Source organism: Pelophylax lessonae (genome assembly GCF_965119305.1).
Source record: "Pelophylax lessonae genome assembly, chromosome: 9".
Classification (NCBI taxonomy): domain Eukaryota; kingdom Metazoa; phylum Chordata; class Amphibia; order Anura; family Ranidae; genus Pelophylax; species Pelophylax lessonae.
This window is the reverse complement of record NC_138776.1, coordinates 216,613,840-216,630,728: the sequence shown is the minus strand read 5'-3', so window position 1 is coordinate 216,630,728 and position 16,889 is coordinate 216,613,840. Positions and strand designations below refer to the sequence as shown.

The following is a 16,889-nucleotide window of genomic DNA, read 5'->3' as shown; positions in this document are numbered from 1 at the left end:
TTGCAGTTGTGCCATACTCTTTCCATTTTCAGATGATGGATTGAACAGTGCTCCGTGAGATGTTCAAAGCTTGGGATATTTTTTTTTATAACCTAACTCTGCTTTAACCACTTCTCCCTGGGCGGACGTCATATGACGTCCGTAACCTTTGCAGGAGTATACCGGGATGATGCCTCTAGCTAGAGGCATAATCCCGGTACCGTGGTTTAGAGCCGACGGTTGGCTTTCCGTCGGTAATGACTGATGCGGTTCCGGGAGCCGCTCGATCGTTACCCGGGGGGTGGGAGGGGACACCCCCCCCCCTCCCGCCGCCTTCCGTGGCTTTTACCTGGGCTCCCGTCCCACCGGGAGCCCCGAGCACCCAGCCGGCGTGTCCACCTGCTGGATGGAGTCCCGATCAATGCCGGAAACGGCTTCGATCGGGTCTCCGATGACGTAACCCGGAGGCGGCGTCCATGACGTCACTTCCAGGTTAGTGTGCTGCAAAAGGCGGCAAATTTGAAAAACAGCTGTATGCAAAAACGCAGTTTTCGGCTTTTTTCATAAAGGGAAGTGTAGTGGAGGGGTCTAGGGTCTTTTAGACCCTCGATCCCTCCATAAAGTGTACCTGTGACAGCAATAAAAGTGATCAGATTTTATTTTTTTTAAAAACTGTAATAAAGTTAAAAAAATAAATAAAATAAATGGGAACGAAAAAAAAAAATTTAGCCGCCCCCGTCACCGTTAGCTCGGGCACAAAAAAAATCGTATACGGAAGTCGAGCCGCAAATGAAATCACTGTTCAAACCACACATGTGAGGTATCGTCGCGATCTCCAGAGCGTGAGCAATAATTTGAAAAAAAGAGCTACACCCTAACTCTAAACTGGTAACCGTTGAATACATTTAAAGCGTCGCCTATTGAGATCTCTATTGACCGTAGTTTGTCGTCATCCCACAGGGGGGCACAATTTTAAACCGTAATATGTTGGGTATCTATTTACTCAGCGTGACATCATCTTTCAAAATATACAAAAAAAATGGGCTAACTTTACTGTTTAGTATTTTTTAAATGCAGTGAAATGTGATTTTTCAAAATTTTTCCCCAAAAAATGGCGCTTTAAAGACCGCTGCGCAAATACCGCGTGACAAAAAATATTGCAATGACCACCATTTTATTCTCCAGAGTCTTTGCTAAAAAAATATATATAATGTTTGGGGGTTCTAAGTAGTTTTCTAGGAAAAAATACTGATTTTAACTTGTAAACAAAAAGTGTCCGAAATAGGCCTGGTGGGGAAGCGGTTAAACTTCTCCACAACTTCATCCCTGACCTGTCTGGTGTGTTCTTTGGCCTTCATGATGCTGTTTGTTCATTAAGGTTCTCTAACAAACCTCTGAGGGCTTCACAGAACAGCTGTATTTATACTGAGATTACATTACACACAGGTGGACTCTATTTACTAATTAGGTGACTTCTGAAGGCAATTGGTTCCACTAGATTTAAGTTAGGGGTATCACACTTTTCAGATATTTATTTGTAAAAAATGTTGAAAAACATTTATCATTTTCCTTCCACTTCACAATTATGTGTCACTTTGTGTTGTTCTATCACTATAAATCTCAATAAAATACATTTACGTTTTTGATTGTAACATTACAAGGGGTGTGAATACTTTTTCAAGGCACTGTAGTTTACTATGAGTTACAGTAAAGGCTTATATTTACCTACACTAACACTAGTAGCACACTAGAGGGTGCTACATGATCAATGATGTCACCCAGCATACTCAGAGAGTATACAATTAGCTGCCGGCATGGAAAATGTAATTTGCAATGGGAGTGTGACAGGAGAAGATTGTCATAGCACGGGTTTTCAGGGTGTCACTGATGTTAAATTTGGACAATGTGATTGATGTTGGATTTACATCATATCTGGTGACAATGGTTATTATTATTTATTTATTTTTTTAAATAAAGGACTTTTTAATTACTTTCTTGTATTTATTTACGTTTTTTGTGAATTAGTAACAAGGGGTACTCTCCAAAATAAGCATGGCATGGATTTTGAGGGGGAACCCAAGACAAATTTTGGGGGGGGGGGGGTTACTTGGGGTCCCCCATAAATTCCTTTTCAGACCCTTTTTAGGGATAAGGGTTTGTTATGAATGTTGAAGGAGGTTTCTCTGACATTTTTTTTCCTTTGTTTTTTTTTTTTGCCTGCGATCCCCCTCAAAACACCTATCAAATCATTATCAAAAAAGAGGATCTTAAGTGTGACCCCCATTAAATTATTTTTTATGTGGGGTCCCCCTCAAACTTTGGATTAAACCCTAATCCATGCATTGTGTCTTGAAGGAAAGCGGGAAGGGGGGGGGGGGGGGGTGAATCATACCAGGCTACGTGTCCTGAATAAAAACAAAGATGAATACAGTGTGGGGTCTGTAATGTGTGATGAAGACTGGGTACCCCAAAACTGTGTTGGAGAACATCGGGCGGTCTTCTTTTAAAACTTGCAAACAAATAGTGACGGTTTTTAGAAAAGGAGACACGGAGCCAACTTCCATGTTTGCAGCCAAGGATGACCCCCCCTCTAAGAACAGGACTATATACGTACTTAGGAATGCATCGCCAAGGCCAATAGTACACAACTTGTTCAGCAGTATCATAAAACCTACTTAGACCAGACCTCCTAAAAACCTACAAGTGCTATCAACACTGCTAAACAATCACTCTGAAACTCGGAGACCTATCGTAAATGTGTTAAAGGCTAAGTTCACCTTTACATTAAAAATAATAAACTCACACAGGTAAAAAAATGTGCATTTATTGTTTGTTAAAACAGGAGCTTGGAAATAATTAAGATCAGTAGATTGGGGGCACAATGTCAGGCTCCTGCACACACTGCCTACAGCTCTTTTGCCCATACCTGTATATGGACCTGTATACGGGCTGTCATTGCAGAGCTGTAGGCAGTGTGCATAAACTTTGAGCATGCTGATCAGCGCGCCCGCAGTGCATAATCTACAAGTACCTCTACTATATGATGGTACTTGTAGTTTATTCATTCACAGGAAACTCCACCCACACAGCAGCACTACTGTCAGGAAGGACATTCCATGGGACAGGGTGGCTCTTCTAGACAGCGCCCTGTGCATGGGCACAGCCTGGCTAATTTGTCTTTCTATTCATGCTAACAGAAATTGTGCACGCACATCTGTTGCTCACATTGGCGCCAAGCGGGCTATTTAAACTGAGCCTGTGCTATGCATTAGTGATGTCTTGTCTACAGCTGCTGCTCCACTAATCTGTTGCCGACTCGGCTTGCATAGTGACATTTTTCCTGCCTATGTATCTGCACCTGATCCGTCTGCCTGTGTATGATCCGACTCCGATTCGTCTGACTTTGCTGTGGTCCCCATCCCTGTGGACTGCCTGTTGCGAGCCTCTGCCTATTTTCCACTGATGCTGGTCACCGTCTGTCTGCTACCAGCTGGTGCCTGTCCACTATCTCCAGTACCAGCTTGCTCCTGTCTCCTGTCCACTGGTGTCCATTCAGCATTCCTGCTCCACTGCAGTCTACTGATGGTCTCAGCCTGCTCCTGTTTTCGGCTTACTAGTGTCTATCCAGCACCCCTGCTCTGCTGCAGTCTACTGACGGACTTCCCCTGCTTGATCCCATAGTTGCCAACATTTAAAAAAAATTTAAATCTGCACACAATTTATAAAATCAGATTTGATAAAACTACCTTAATAATGATTATATATCCAAATGCGAAAGAAGATACTGAACAGTTCAAGGGTAAACAGGCCTAGGCTATCATTTACAGGAGGTGGAAAAGACACATTTCACCTAATTTGTGACCTGCCTATATGAGGTGTACAATTTTCAGTCTCTATAGAATGGCAACTGCAAGCTGCACTATACTTTGTCATGACATGGAGGATACACAAAATATTAATGCGCAACTAAACGCATTGATTTAACGGTTTCCCATTACAGTTACATTCCTGGCATGCTGTGAATAATACCTGCCACATTCACTTGTACTCAGCCAAAATGTCAAACCATCAAATGGCTGGTGTCATAACTAATCATATGCATAAGTACTGTAGGCAGGTTGCCTACACTGGGAGTTTCTTTGTATTAGTTAGGTAGTTGGCTTGCCCAGGCTGGGTAATGAGTTAAATGGTAAAACCTCAGTTTTTGGGTTGGCCTTCTGCCAGGTGTGATACATAAATAGGTAGAAGATCAGGTTCAAAAGAGGCCTTCTGAGTCCAGCGAGAGCTTGAAAATGAAGAAACACCACAGTTCATGGAACCTGGAACCCCCAAGAATCAGCATGTGATAAGCGCAAGATGCCGGTGTTCCGGTTCAAATCACAGCCCGTCACAAATGTCAGCAAACGGCGTAACTCACCGTTACTAGGTTCTCCTCCTCACACGCTGATTCAGTGTGAGGAGGAGATCTGGTAGCAGTGAGTTACCAAGCACAGTCCCTAGATGGCCCCCAAAATAAAGAGGACCTGTCTCCAGCCCAGAGTACCCGAATACCTATCTGCAGCCCAGAGTACCCGACTGCCTATCTGTAGCCCAGGTAATCGAGTACCTATCTGCAGCCTAGAGTACCGAGTACCTATCTGCAGCCCAGAGAACCCAAGTACCTGTCTCCAGCCCATCAGAGTACCCGAGTACCTATGTGCCGCCCATCAGAGTACCCGAGTACCTGTCTCAAGCCCATTAGAGTACCCCAATACCTGTCTCCAGCCCATCTTAATACCTATCTGTAGCCCATCAGAGTACGTGAGCACATGTCTGAAGCCCATCAGAGTACCCGAGTACCTGTCTCCAGACCCATCAGAGTACCCGAGTACCTGTCTCCAGCCCATCTCAGTACCTATCTGCAGCCCATCAGAGTACCTGAGTACCTATCTGCAGCCTTTTTAGAGTACCCGAGTACCTATCTGCAGCCAATCAGAGTACCCGAGTGCCTGTCTCCAGCCCATCAGAGTGCCCCAGTTACTTATCCAACCCATCAGAGTACCCAAGTACCTGTCTCCAGCCCATCAGAGTACCCAAGTACTTGTCTCCAGCCCATCAGAGTACCCAAGTACCTGTCTCCAGCCCATCAGAGTACCCAAGTACCTGTCTCCAGCCCATCAGAATACCCATGTACCTGTCTCCAGACCCATCAGAGTACCCAAGTACCTGTCTCCAGACCCATCAGAGTACCCAAGTACCTGTCTCCAGACCCATCAGAGTACCCGAGTGCCTGTCTCCAGCCCATCAGAGTGCCCGAGTTACTTATCCAACCCATCAGAGTACCCAAGTACCTGTCTCCAGCCCATCAGAGTACCCAAGTACCTGTCTCCAGCCCATCAGAATACCCAAGTACCTGTCTCCAGCTCATCAGAATACCCATGTACCTGTCTCCAGACCCATCAGAGTACCCAAGTACCTGTCTCCAGATCCATCAGAGTACCCAAGTACCTGTCTCCAGACCCATCAGAGTACCCAAGTACCTGTCTCGTGGGGTAATTTTGTGGGCATTTTACATTGTCCTTGTGCTCCAGGGTCTTTACAGATGTAATAGGTAGTCAGGAAATTAGATGTGTAATTGATGCTCCTAGAACACCTGAAGGTGCTACTTTGGGCCAGACTGTGTGAAAGTCTCACACATGTGGTATCCCCATACTCAGGACGAGCAGCAGAATGTATTTTGGGGTATCATTGAAAGTATGCCTATGCCGTGTGTGAGAAATAACTTGTTAATATGACAATTTTGTGTAAAAAAAAAAAAAAGGCATTTATTAGTTTTCCTAAAAATTGTGGGAAAAAAATTCAACTCCAACAAACTCACCATACCTTGGACTGTCTACTATCCAAAAAGGGGTCATTTGGGGGGTATTTGTACTGTCCTGACATTTCAGGGCCTCAAGAAATGCAATAGACAGTAAGTTACATAGTTACATAGTTAGTGAGGTTGAAAAAAGACATCAGTCCATCCAGTTCAACCTATGATGTGTGTGTGTTTGCTGTTAACCGTACATTGTATACCCCTGTATGTTGTTGTCTCTAAGGTGCCCATCTACTAGTTTTTTGAAACTATCAATGTTTCCTGCTGATACGACTGCTTGTGGAAGAGAATTCCACATCCTTACCGCTCTTACAGTGAAGAACCCCTTACGCACTTTAAGGTTAAACCGCCTTTCCTCTAGTTTTAGTGAGTGGCCACGTGTCTTATTGTATCTCCTTTCTCTGAATAGTTTGTTCCTTATGCTAGGGTCGCCAGTACAGTATTTGTACATTGATATCATATCCCCCCTCAATCGTCTCTTCTCCAGAGAGAATAGGTTCAGTGCTTGTAGCCTATCCTCATAGCTGATGTCCTCCATTCCCTGGAAGAAGCTGCGTGGGCGCGCAGCGTAACGCGTAGGATAGCCAACCGGAAGTGACGTATCGGCAAAGATTGTTTGTTATGCTCTGAACAAGACGGAATACAATGTGAGTGTTACTCTGCTTTATTTAATAAAATATAAGGAACGTACTTCACTATCTTGGCCCGCTTTGGGTTTTTTTAGAGGCATAAAGGTTCGCAAGTATCCCTGGTATATTGCTGCATATATAAGGGAGGAAAAATCAATATTTTACTAAGGTACCCGTACGCCAATAAGGAGAAAGGAGCAGTACGCTGAGGCATACAACTTAAAGCGGAGTTCCACCCTGGATTTTTTTTTTTTTTTTTTTTTAATACCCCCGGGACAGTCAGGGCTAGTACATTCCACAATGGCTAGCCTCTGATCTGTCCCGGGTTGCACTTACCTGTTAGGACAAATAATTACCTTGCAAACGTCTTGTCCAGCGCTGCCATCTCAGATGTGGGCAGCTTGAAGCCAGCGAGATCCTCTTCGGCGTCTTCTTCCGCCTTCTTTGGTCCCACGATGCTCTGCGCCGGCCCCGACGTCACTTCCGGGTCGCGCGCGTCATCCCTCTACAGCTTCTGGGCATGCCCAGAAGCTGTTTAGAAGGGGATGACGCGCGCGACCCGGAACTGACGTCGGGGCCGGTGCAGGCGCAATGATTCCTGGGAGCTATGACGTCCAGCTCCCAGGAATCATTGCAGAGCCAGGAAGTGACGACGGGCCGCGGCCGAGGAAGGAGGAAGAAGGAAGTAAGGTAAGTATTTTTTCTTCGCTACGAGGTAAGTAAAAAAAAAAAAAAATATGCGATTATCCATTTCTTTTTCAGGTGCCCCGGAGCGAGAAGATGGAGGTAAGTATAAAAATAGGGTGGAACTCCACTTTAAGGCTTTATATAAAGAGCATTGAGGTGAGCGCTTAGGACACCTAGTGGGCACCGCACAAAAGAGCACCTGCATGTGAAACTTGGAGAAGAAGTTTTTGCTGTTCACCACATATTTATATATTTATTTAAAGGACACTTCAGCACTTTATATTGATACCACCTATTTAAGAGCACTAAAATAATTTTATTAAATGGACACGTACTAAGAATTTTTATATATATTTTGTATCACTTTATATTATATATGGATTGTTATTTTAAGAATTATTCATTTTATTTAGTAGATTATTCCACCTAATTATTTATGAATTATATTATTTGATTGAATAATTTTGTACATTGTGATACATATTTTGTGAATATTATATGGAGAAGCACTAAGGCACTTTTTCACATATTTATATGATTTAATTAATGTCACATCAAGCACTTTAAAGCACGGTACTCCCCCCAACCAAAAGCACAGTGGTGATGTTTATCATAGGAGTCGGTCCAGGAGGCATGACTTCATATGAGAGCACCCGCGCCGGGTAAGGAGAAGAAGCCTGCTCTTTGTAATCAGGAGGCGCTCTAATTCCCGGGCACTAATCACTCTGTCTTGATGGGGGCACTAATCACTCTGCATTAGGGGGGGGCACTAACATCCAGCCAGAGCCAGCAGTACCCACAATAGAATCAGCAGTATCCACATCAGTACCAGCCAGCAGTACACACAGCAATATTAGCCAGCAGTACCAGCCTGAGCTAGCAGTAGCCACAGCAGTACCAGCCAGCAGTACCTACAGCACAGTACCAGCCTGAGCCAGCAGTACCCACAGCATTACCAGCCAGCAGTTCTTTTCAAAACTTACCACTACAAAGTGTCGACTGCTCTCCAGACTGACCGACGCAAACCTGGAAAACCAGTTGCCAGTAGCAACATCATCAATACCAGCTAACATCACACACCTCACCAAAGAGAAGCAGTTGCAGCCATCACATTAGGGGTGAGTTAATTAAATGTTTGACCAAATATAACAGGCACATTTTTAGGTTGATAATTTTGTACGGCCCCCAAATGATTTTATAAATACCCAAATGGCCCTTGGCAGGAAAAAGGTTCCCCACCCCTGCTCTATAACTTTCAGCCTCCGTTCAGTTCGGGCTGATTTGACATGTCAAATTGCTTACCAAATCAGAGCCTTGTGCCCGCAACAGCACCGTCCGAATCAGTTCCCAAAAGTAGTTTGTGCACTACTTTTGGTGCCTTCAGGGGTGATTGCAATAGAGATCTGTGCAGGAACCCGCTGTCAAATTGCCTCGAGTTCGCACTGACGTGCGGGTTTGAAATTGTGTGAGTGGTTTCAAAACCCGCCCTCAGGGTGAACAAGGGCTAACACAGACTAAATAATATACACTGATTTGGGTTATTTTTACCAAAGACATGTAGCAGTATAAATTTGGGCCCACATTTTTATTCAAAATTTTCGCTTTTTTCGCTTATATCGCTAATAATAAAAAAACCCAGTGGTGATTAAATACCACCAAAAAAAGTTCTATTTGTGTGGAAAAAAAATGACAGCACAGTGTAGCATGACTGAGTAATTGTCATTCAAAGTGTGAGAGTGCTGAAAATTAATCTGGGCAGGAAGGGGGTGTAAGTGCCTTGTATTGAAGTGGTTAAATATAAAGTCTGACCAACCCTGCGTTTCCCAATTTCCTATTGGGTTCAGCAAATGTAAAGCGAACTGAAGTCTACTAAGTTCAGTCATCATAAGGTTATTGTAGCTGCATTTGATGAGTAGGCAGATTTAAAATACAACTACAGAAAAAACTTTTTTTGTATAGAATATAAAGCGATTAGAACCCCTGTCAGGTTTTTATTTCTGAAAGCAGACAAAAATGGAGGCGCAAACGCCTAGTACATTACCTTTTGACGCCTTTAGAAAGTTTACTAAAAAGCCAAAAACATACTCGCAAACATGAAGAATAAAATCGCATATTCATGTCAACCACTATGTGGAGAAGGACACGTCCCTGTACTTGGACCACTTGGACCAGTGTTTTTGGCTTTTTAACCACTTCTGGACCGGAATGATTTGTCCCCCTAATGACCAGGCCATTTCGTCGGCACTGCGTTACTTTAGCGGACAATTGCGCGGTCGTTTGAAGCTGTACCGTAATAAAATTGATGTCCTTTTTTCCCCACAAATAGAGTTTTGGTGGTATTTGATCACCTCTGTGATTTTTATTTTTTGCGCTATAAACAAAAAAAGAGCGACAATTTTGAAAAAAAAAAAACAATATTTTTCACTTTCTGCTATATAACATTCCCCCCCCCCCCCCCACAAAAAAATGTAAAAATCAAAAATGTTTTAACATTGTAGGCCAATTTGTTTTCTGCTACATATTTCTAGTAAAAAAAAATCGCAATAAGCGTATTTTGATTTGTTTGCGCAAAAGATATAGCATCTACTAACTACAGGAAAGATTTATATTATTTTTATTGTTTTTTTTTTTTACTAGTAATGGCGGCGATCTGCAATTTTTAGCAGGACTGCGACATTGCGGCGGACAGATCGGACCCCTAACTGACATTTTTGACACTTTTGGGGGGACCAGTGACATTACTACAGTAATAAGTGCTAAAAATATTACTGTTACTGCACTAATGACACTGGCAGGTGAGGGGTTAACACAGTGGGTGATCAAGGGGTTAAATGTGTACCTAGGGGCGTGTTTTTAACTGTATGGGTTATGGGCTTGTAAAATGACCATAGAGACCTGTGATCCTATATAGAAGGATCACAGGCGCTCTGTGATCATTCCAGAGAGAAGAACGGTCAGCTGTGTTTACAACAGCCGACCGTCCTTCTCTCTCAGCGAGGAGCGATCGCGGGTGGCAGGCAGCAATCGGAGCTGCTGGCCCCATGCATCGGAGTCCCTGCTGCCGAGTGGGGGCGGGAGCGCTCCACCTAGGAACAGGCGTGCAACTGACATACAGCTACATCGGTTCGCACAGGAGGGCCAGCCTGCCGCAGTAAAACAGCGGCGGGCAGTTATGAACAGGTTGATAAACTTTTTAAAGGTGTCGAAAGGTCATGCGCTAGGTGTTTGCACCTCCATTTTCATCTGCTTTTAGTGTTTTGGAGTTTCCCCTCTCAAGGAGAGCAGCACGCCTTAAATTCCTAACAGAGTGAGCACTTGGGTTATATCCAGTTGCCGATCGCTTACATTATATTTACGGCTGCAAGCTGGCTCCTACAGGCAGAACGATGTAGGGCTACGTCGCTCGCCTGAAGGCAGCTAATGGGCGCGCGCGTGTGCCGCCTGCGGTGTGCTCCCACCCCCGATTGTCAGCGAGAAAGTCGATACGTGTGTCAGGTGGCTCTGACACTCTCGATCGTTCCCCGCTAAAGCCCCGTACACACGTACCGATCGTCGGCCGAACGATCGGCCGTCTTTTGTCCGAGGGCTGCCTTGTCTGTTGAAAAGTGCAAAAGACTGCACACGAATTTCGTCGGCCAACAACAGCCGACAGCAGAAGTGATGTCATGTGATGGTTAACTTTCCTTGTCTTTTTTCTTTTCTGAGCATGCCCAGTCTTGCTAATCGGCTGTCTGTCGGCCGAATTCTGTACTGACTGGCGAACAATCGGCAGTTCTGGTGTTGGCCAACAAACATTTTAATGCCTGCACGACAGATTCTGTTCGGCCGAAAGTGCGCTGTCGGAAGCATCATACTAACAAGCCTACAATCGGCCGATCGGTCGTCAGCCGAATCTTTACGGCCGACAATCGGTACGTGTGTACGGGGCTTCAGAGAGGAGGGTCGGCTGTTGTAAACACAACCAACCGTCCTTCTCCCTGCAATGATCACAGAGCTCAAGTGATCCTTCTATATAGGTTTACAGATCTCTGTGATCATTTCACAAGTCCAACCCCCATACAGTTAGAATCACTCCCCTAGGGTCACATTTAACCCCTTGATCAACTATACTGTTAACCCCTTCCCTGCCAGTGTCATTTTGACAGTAACAGTGCATATTTTTAGCACTGATTACTGTAGTAATGTCACTGGTCCCCCCAAAAGTGTCAAAAATGTCAGTCAGGGGTCTGATCTGTCCGCCGCAACGTTGCAGTCCCGCTAAAAATCGCAGATCACCGCCATTACTAGTAAAAAAATAAAAAAAAACAATAAAAATGACAGAAATCTTTCCTGTAGTTAGTAGACACAATAACTTTTGCGCAAACCAATCAAAATACGCTTATTGCGATTTTTTTACCAAAAATATGTAGCAGAAAACAAATTGGCCTAAAATGTTAAAATATTTTGATTTTTACATTTTTTTCGGGGAATATTATATAGCAAAATGTGAAAAATATATATTTTTTTTTTCAGAATTGTCGCTCTTTTTTTGTTTATAGCGCAAAATATAAAAATTGCACAGGTGATCAAATACCACCAAAAGAAAGCTCTATTTGTGGGGGAAAAAAAGGACATCAATTTTGTTTGGGTACAGCGTTGCACGACCGCGCAATTGTCTGTTAAAATAACGCAGTGCCGAATAGCAAAATATGGCCTGGTCATTAAGGGGGCAAATTCTTCCGGTCCTAAAGTGGTTAATCAATAATTATCACCTCACATTATCCCGCCAGTTTCTGTATTTGGAGTTTTTTTTTTTAAATACGAGCTTTATTTTCTCTCACTGTCCAACCCCCGCAATATAAAAAGAGCGTTTATCATGTTAAACCGACACTAGAAGCCTGGATAAAAAGTTACAAAGTTCAACACGGTCTGCGCATGCGCTATTGGCTCCGTCCTTGCTGAAGGCGTGAGTCCCGGGAATTACAAGGGCGCTCGCTGTGCGCATGCGTGAGAAGAGCAACATGGCTACGCTGTGTAGGGGGATCACTCGGCTGTCAGCTGTATTTCCTATCCGCCATGGGCTTTCTCGGGGCTACAGCTCTGGTATATTACGGGGGTGGGAGAGAGATTTGTTCTGTGTATGTGGGGAGCAGCTGTGACAGTGATTGCAGGCAGTATATAGTATATATAGTATAGTGAGTGATACTCATGGAGGAGGGTCAGTGTTTGGATCAGGTGATTATAGACAGTAGTGAGCCCATTATAAACCCCTTGTACTCTATGTCTATGCTCAGGGGGTGTGTAGGGAGCTATGAGAGGTATATGGAGTGTAGGGAGCTATGAGAGGTATATGGAGTGTAGGGAGCAATCAGAGGTATATGGAGTGTAGGGAGCTATCGGAGGTATATGGAGTGTAGGGAGCTATGAGAGGTATATGGAGTGTAGGGAGCAATCAGAGGTATATGGAGTGTAGGGAGCTATGAGAGGTATATGGAGTGTAGGGAGCTATGAGAGGTATATGGAGTGTAGGGAGCAATCAGAGGTATATGGAGTGTAGGGAGCTATCGGAGGTATATGGAGTGTAGGGAGCTATGAGAGGTATATGGAGTGTAGGGAGCAATCAGAGGTATATGGAGTGTAGGGAGCTATCAGAGGTATATGGAGTGTAGGGAGCTATCAGAGGTATATGGAGTGTAGGGAGCAATCAGAGGTATATGGAGTGTAGGGAGCTATGAGAGGTATATGGAGTGTAGGGAGCTATGAGAGGTATATGGAGTGTAGGGAGCTATGAGAGGTATATGGAGTGTAGGGAGCTATGAGAGGTATATGGAGTGTAGGGAGCTATGAGAGGTATATGGAGTGTAGGGAGCTATGAGAGGTATATGGAGTGTAGGGAGCTATGAGAGGTATATGGAGTGTAGGGAGCAATCAGAGGTATATGGAGTGTAGGGAGCTATGAGAGGTATATGGAGTGTAGGGAGCAATCAGAGGTATATGGAGTGTAGGGAGCAATCAGAGGTATATGGAGTGTAGGGAGCTATCGGAGGTATATGGAGTGTAGGGAGCTATGAGAGGTATATGGAGTGTAGGGAGCAATCAGAGGTATATGGAGTGTAGGGAGCTATGAGAGGTATATGGAGTGTAGGGAGCTATGAGAGGTATATGGAGTGTAGGGAGCTATGAGAGGTATATGGAGTGTAGGGAGCTATCAGAGGTATATGGAGTGTAGGGAGCTATCAGAGGTATATGGAGTGTAGGGAGCAATCAGAGGTATATGGAGTGTAGGGAGCTATGAGAGGTATATGGAGTGTAGGGAGCTATGAGAGGTATATGGAGTGTAGGGAGCTATGAGAGGTATATGGAGTGTAGGGAGCTATGAGAGGTATATGGAGTGTAGGGAGCTATGAGAGGTATATGGAGTGTAGGGAGCTATGAGAGGTATATGGAGTGTAGGGAGCTATGAGAGGTATATGGAGTGTAGGGAGCTATGAGAGGTATATGGAGTGTAGGGAGCTATGAGAGGTATATGGAGTGTAGGGAGCTATGAGAGGTATATGGAGTGTAGGGAGCTATGAGAGGTATATGGAGTGTAGGGAGCTATGAGAGGTATATGGAGTGTAGGGAGCTATCAGAGGTATATGGAGTGTAGGGAGCAATCAGGTATATGGAGTGTAGGGAGCTATCAGAGGTATATGGAGTGTAGGGAGCTATGAGAGGTATATGGAGTGTAGGGAGCTATGAGAGGTATATGGAGTGTAGGGAGCTATGAGAGGTATATGGAGTGTAGGGAGCTATCAGAGGTATATGGATTGTAGGGAGCTATCAGAGGTATATGGATTGTAGGGAGCTATCAGAGGTATATGGAGTGTAGGGAGCTATGAGAGGTATATGGAGTGTAGGGAGCTATGAGAGGTATATGGAGTGTAGGGAGCTATGAGAGGTATATGGAGTGTAGGGAGCTATGAGAGGTATATGGAGTGTAGGGAGCTATGAGAGGTATATGGAGTGTAGGGAGCTATGAGAGGTATATGGAGTGTAGGGAGCTATGAGAGGTATATGGAGTGTAGGGAGCTATGAGAGGTATATGGAGTGTAGGGAGCAATCAGAGGTATATGGAGTGTAGGGAGCTATCAGAGGTATATGGAGTGTAGGGAGCTATGAGAGGTATATGGAGTGTAGGGAGCTATGAGAGGTATATGGAGTGTAGGGAGCTATGAGAGGTATATGGAGTGTAGGGAGCTATGAGAGGTATATGGAGTGTAGGGAGCAATCAGAGGTATATGGAGTGTAGGGAGCTATCAGAGGTATATGGAGTGTAGGGAGCTATGAGAGGTATATGGAGTGTAGGGAGCTATGAGAGGTATATGGAGTGTAGGGAGCTATGAGAGGTATATGGAGTGTAGGGAGCTATCAGAGGTATATGGATTGTAGGGAGCTATCAGAGGTATATGGAGTGTAGGGAGCTATGAGAGGTATATGGAGTGTAGGGAGCTATGAGAGGTATATGGAGTGTAGGGAGCTATCAGAGGTATATGGAGTGTAGGGAGCTATGAGAGGTATATGGAGTGTATGGAGCTATCAGAGGTATATGGAGTGTAGGGATCTATCAGAGGTATATGGAGTGTAGGGAGCTATGAGAGGTATATGGAGTGTAGGGAGCTATGAGAGGTATATGGAGTGTATGGAGCTATGAGAGGTATATGGAGTGTAGGGAGCAATCAGAGGTATATGGATTGTAGGGAGCTATGAGAGGTATATGGAGTGTAGGGAGCAATCAGAGGTATATGGATTGTAGGGAGCTATCAGAGGTATATGGAGTGTAGGGAGCTATGAGAGGTATATGGAGTGTATATGACAGCAGAATACAGGATAACCCATAGAGGTTCTAGTAGTGGACACACACACTTTTCTGTTTGTTTTTTTAATCTGATCGATGTGTGATTATCAGCCAGAAGTTTCCTCCTGATTTGATTTCAATGGGATTCAACCAAACTATGTCTGGGAGGAATATTGTTGATAGTTTGTCCTCATTCACATGGGTTGATTTGATCTGTGTGCCATGCAGGGACATGTTTACTGGCACAGGTGTTCCTGGACTCCCCTATGATGTGATCGGAGCCATGGACCTGCACAGATGTTACATTGAGAGACACGGCTGGGTCCCAATAGACAATGTTGGGACTGTCGGTACTGGGATGCATGGAACATCTGTGCACTCCATGTCTGTAAACCCCTCCCTGCACTGGGGGCACAGATCAAACTGTCCCGTGTGTGAACGAGGCTTTCCTCATCAACCTGTGGAGTCTAGATAGTTTGGATCGATAGATCCAATTAATGAGATTACATGATGGCAGCAGAGCAGAGATCGCTAATTTGCAATTGTAAGTTACATTTACAACTTAAGGCCCCTTTCACACAGGAGGACCATTCAGATCCGCCTGTCAGTTTTTTTGGCGGATCTGAACGGTCCCCCCATGCATCTCTATGGGGGATCGGATGTCAGCAGAGACATGTCCTCTGACATCCGACCCCATCCGTCAAATCTGGACGGATGGAAACCCTATTTTCCATCCGTCCAGCGGATCGAATGAGAATGGACCGACGGTCCGTTCCCATCCAATTCCCCCATAGAGATGTATGAGACTCTGTCTCCACACACAGTGCGGAGAACAGCTGTCATTCTCCTGCTCAGCAGGGGATCGGCGGATCGATTCCCCCGCTGAGAAAAGCGGAGTCCGTTTGACGGACATCCAGTGTGAAAGAGCCCTAAAGGATAAGTTCACCTTAAGGCCCCTTTCACACTATCCGTACATCGGACGGATTCAGTTTTTCTCAGCGGGGGATCGAGCCACCGATTTCCCCCCCTGAGCAAGAGGATGACAGCTGTGTCTCCGGGCTGTGTGGAGACACAGCTGTCAGGTCCCCATACATCTCTATGGGGGAAATCAGATGGGAACGGACTGTCGGTCCCTTCTCATCCAATCCGCTGGACGGATGGAAAATGGGGTTTCCATCCGTCCAGATTTGACGGATCGGATCGGGTCGGATGTCACTGGACATGTCTCCGCTGACATCCGATCCCCCATAGAGATGCATGGGGGGACCGATCAGATCCGCCAAAAAAACTGACAGGCGGATCTGAACGGTCCGCCTGTGTGAAAGGGGCCTAAGGTCCACGTGATAACCATGTTTTGGATGTAACATGTTTCTCCTGTCAGCACCCCAACCTGATGATACCCCATTGTGACAGACACCCCCCCCCCCCCCCCCGTCATGATTCAGATACAGCGCGGCTTAGCAGGGCTCCGCTCACACACTCAACAGTTTTGCAAATGAATAGACTACAAGTACTGTTAGCCATTGTAGTAGACCGCTTCTCAATGAACTGCGAGGGCGCTGGAGAGTGCTGGTGTAGTTCATTGATCTTCCTGGACTTCAGTAACTGACAGTGTACTGAGAGTCTGCAGGAGCCTGAAATTGTACTCCTGACCTACTGATCACGGGTGCAATCCTTTACAGGCGCCTAAGAGGGAAAAAAATAAATATATATACATATATACATACTTTGGTTTACCTGCATTTGTTATTTTTCTGTTAAACTGTGAACTTGGCCTTTTAAAGAGAGAGTTCACCTTTGCCAAAAACCTGCCTATGCAGATAAGAGGTGTTTGTAGCTGAAAACAAACTGTGCAGCTTTGATTAACCACTTGCCTACAGGGCACCTAAACCCTCCCCCCTCCTGCCCAGGCCAATTTTCAGCT

General features: G+C 45.0%; 2 protein-coding genes across 2 annotated transcripts in view; one reads left to right on the top strand and one right to left on the bottom strand.

The window, feature by feature from the left end:
* Nucleotides 1–16,889, bottom strand: part of LOC309563331 (uncharacterized protein) — a gene marked incomplete at its 3' end in the record, with an annotated part of 417,962 nt that overhangs the window by 170,398 nt on the left and 230,675 nt on the right. The window lies entirely within an intron of this gene.
* Nucleotides 12,097–16,889, top strand: part of ECHS1 (enoyl-CoA hydratase, short chain 1) — a 46,371-nt gene continuing 41,578 nt past the window's right edge. The window contains exon 1 of the mRNA XM_082266864.1: nucleotides 12,097–12,231. Within this exon, the coding sequence (XP_082122990.1) occupies nucleotides 12,132–12,231 (100 nt within the window). The 5' untranslated portion in view covers nucleotides 12,097–12,131. The remainder of the gene's footprint in view (nucleotides 12,232–16,889) is intronic.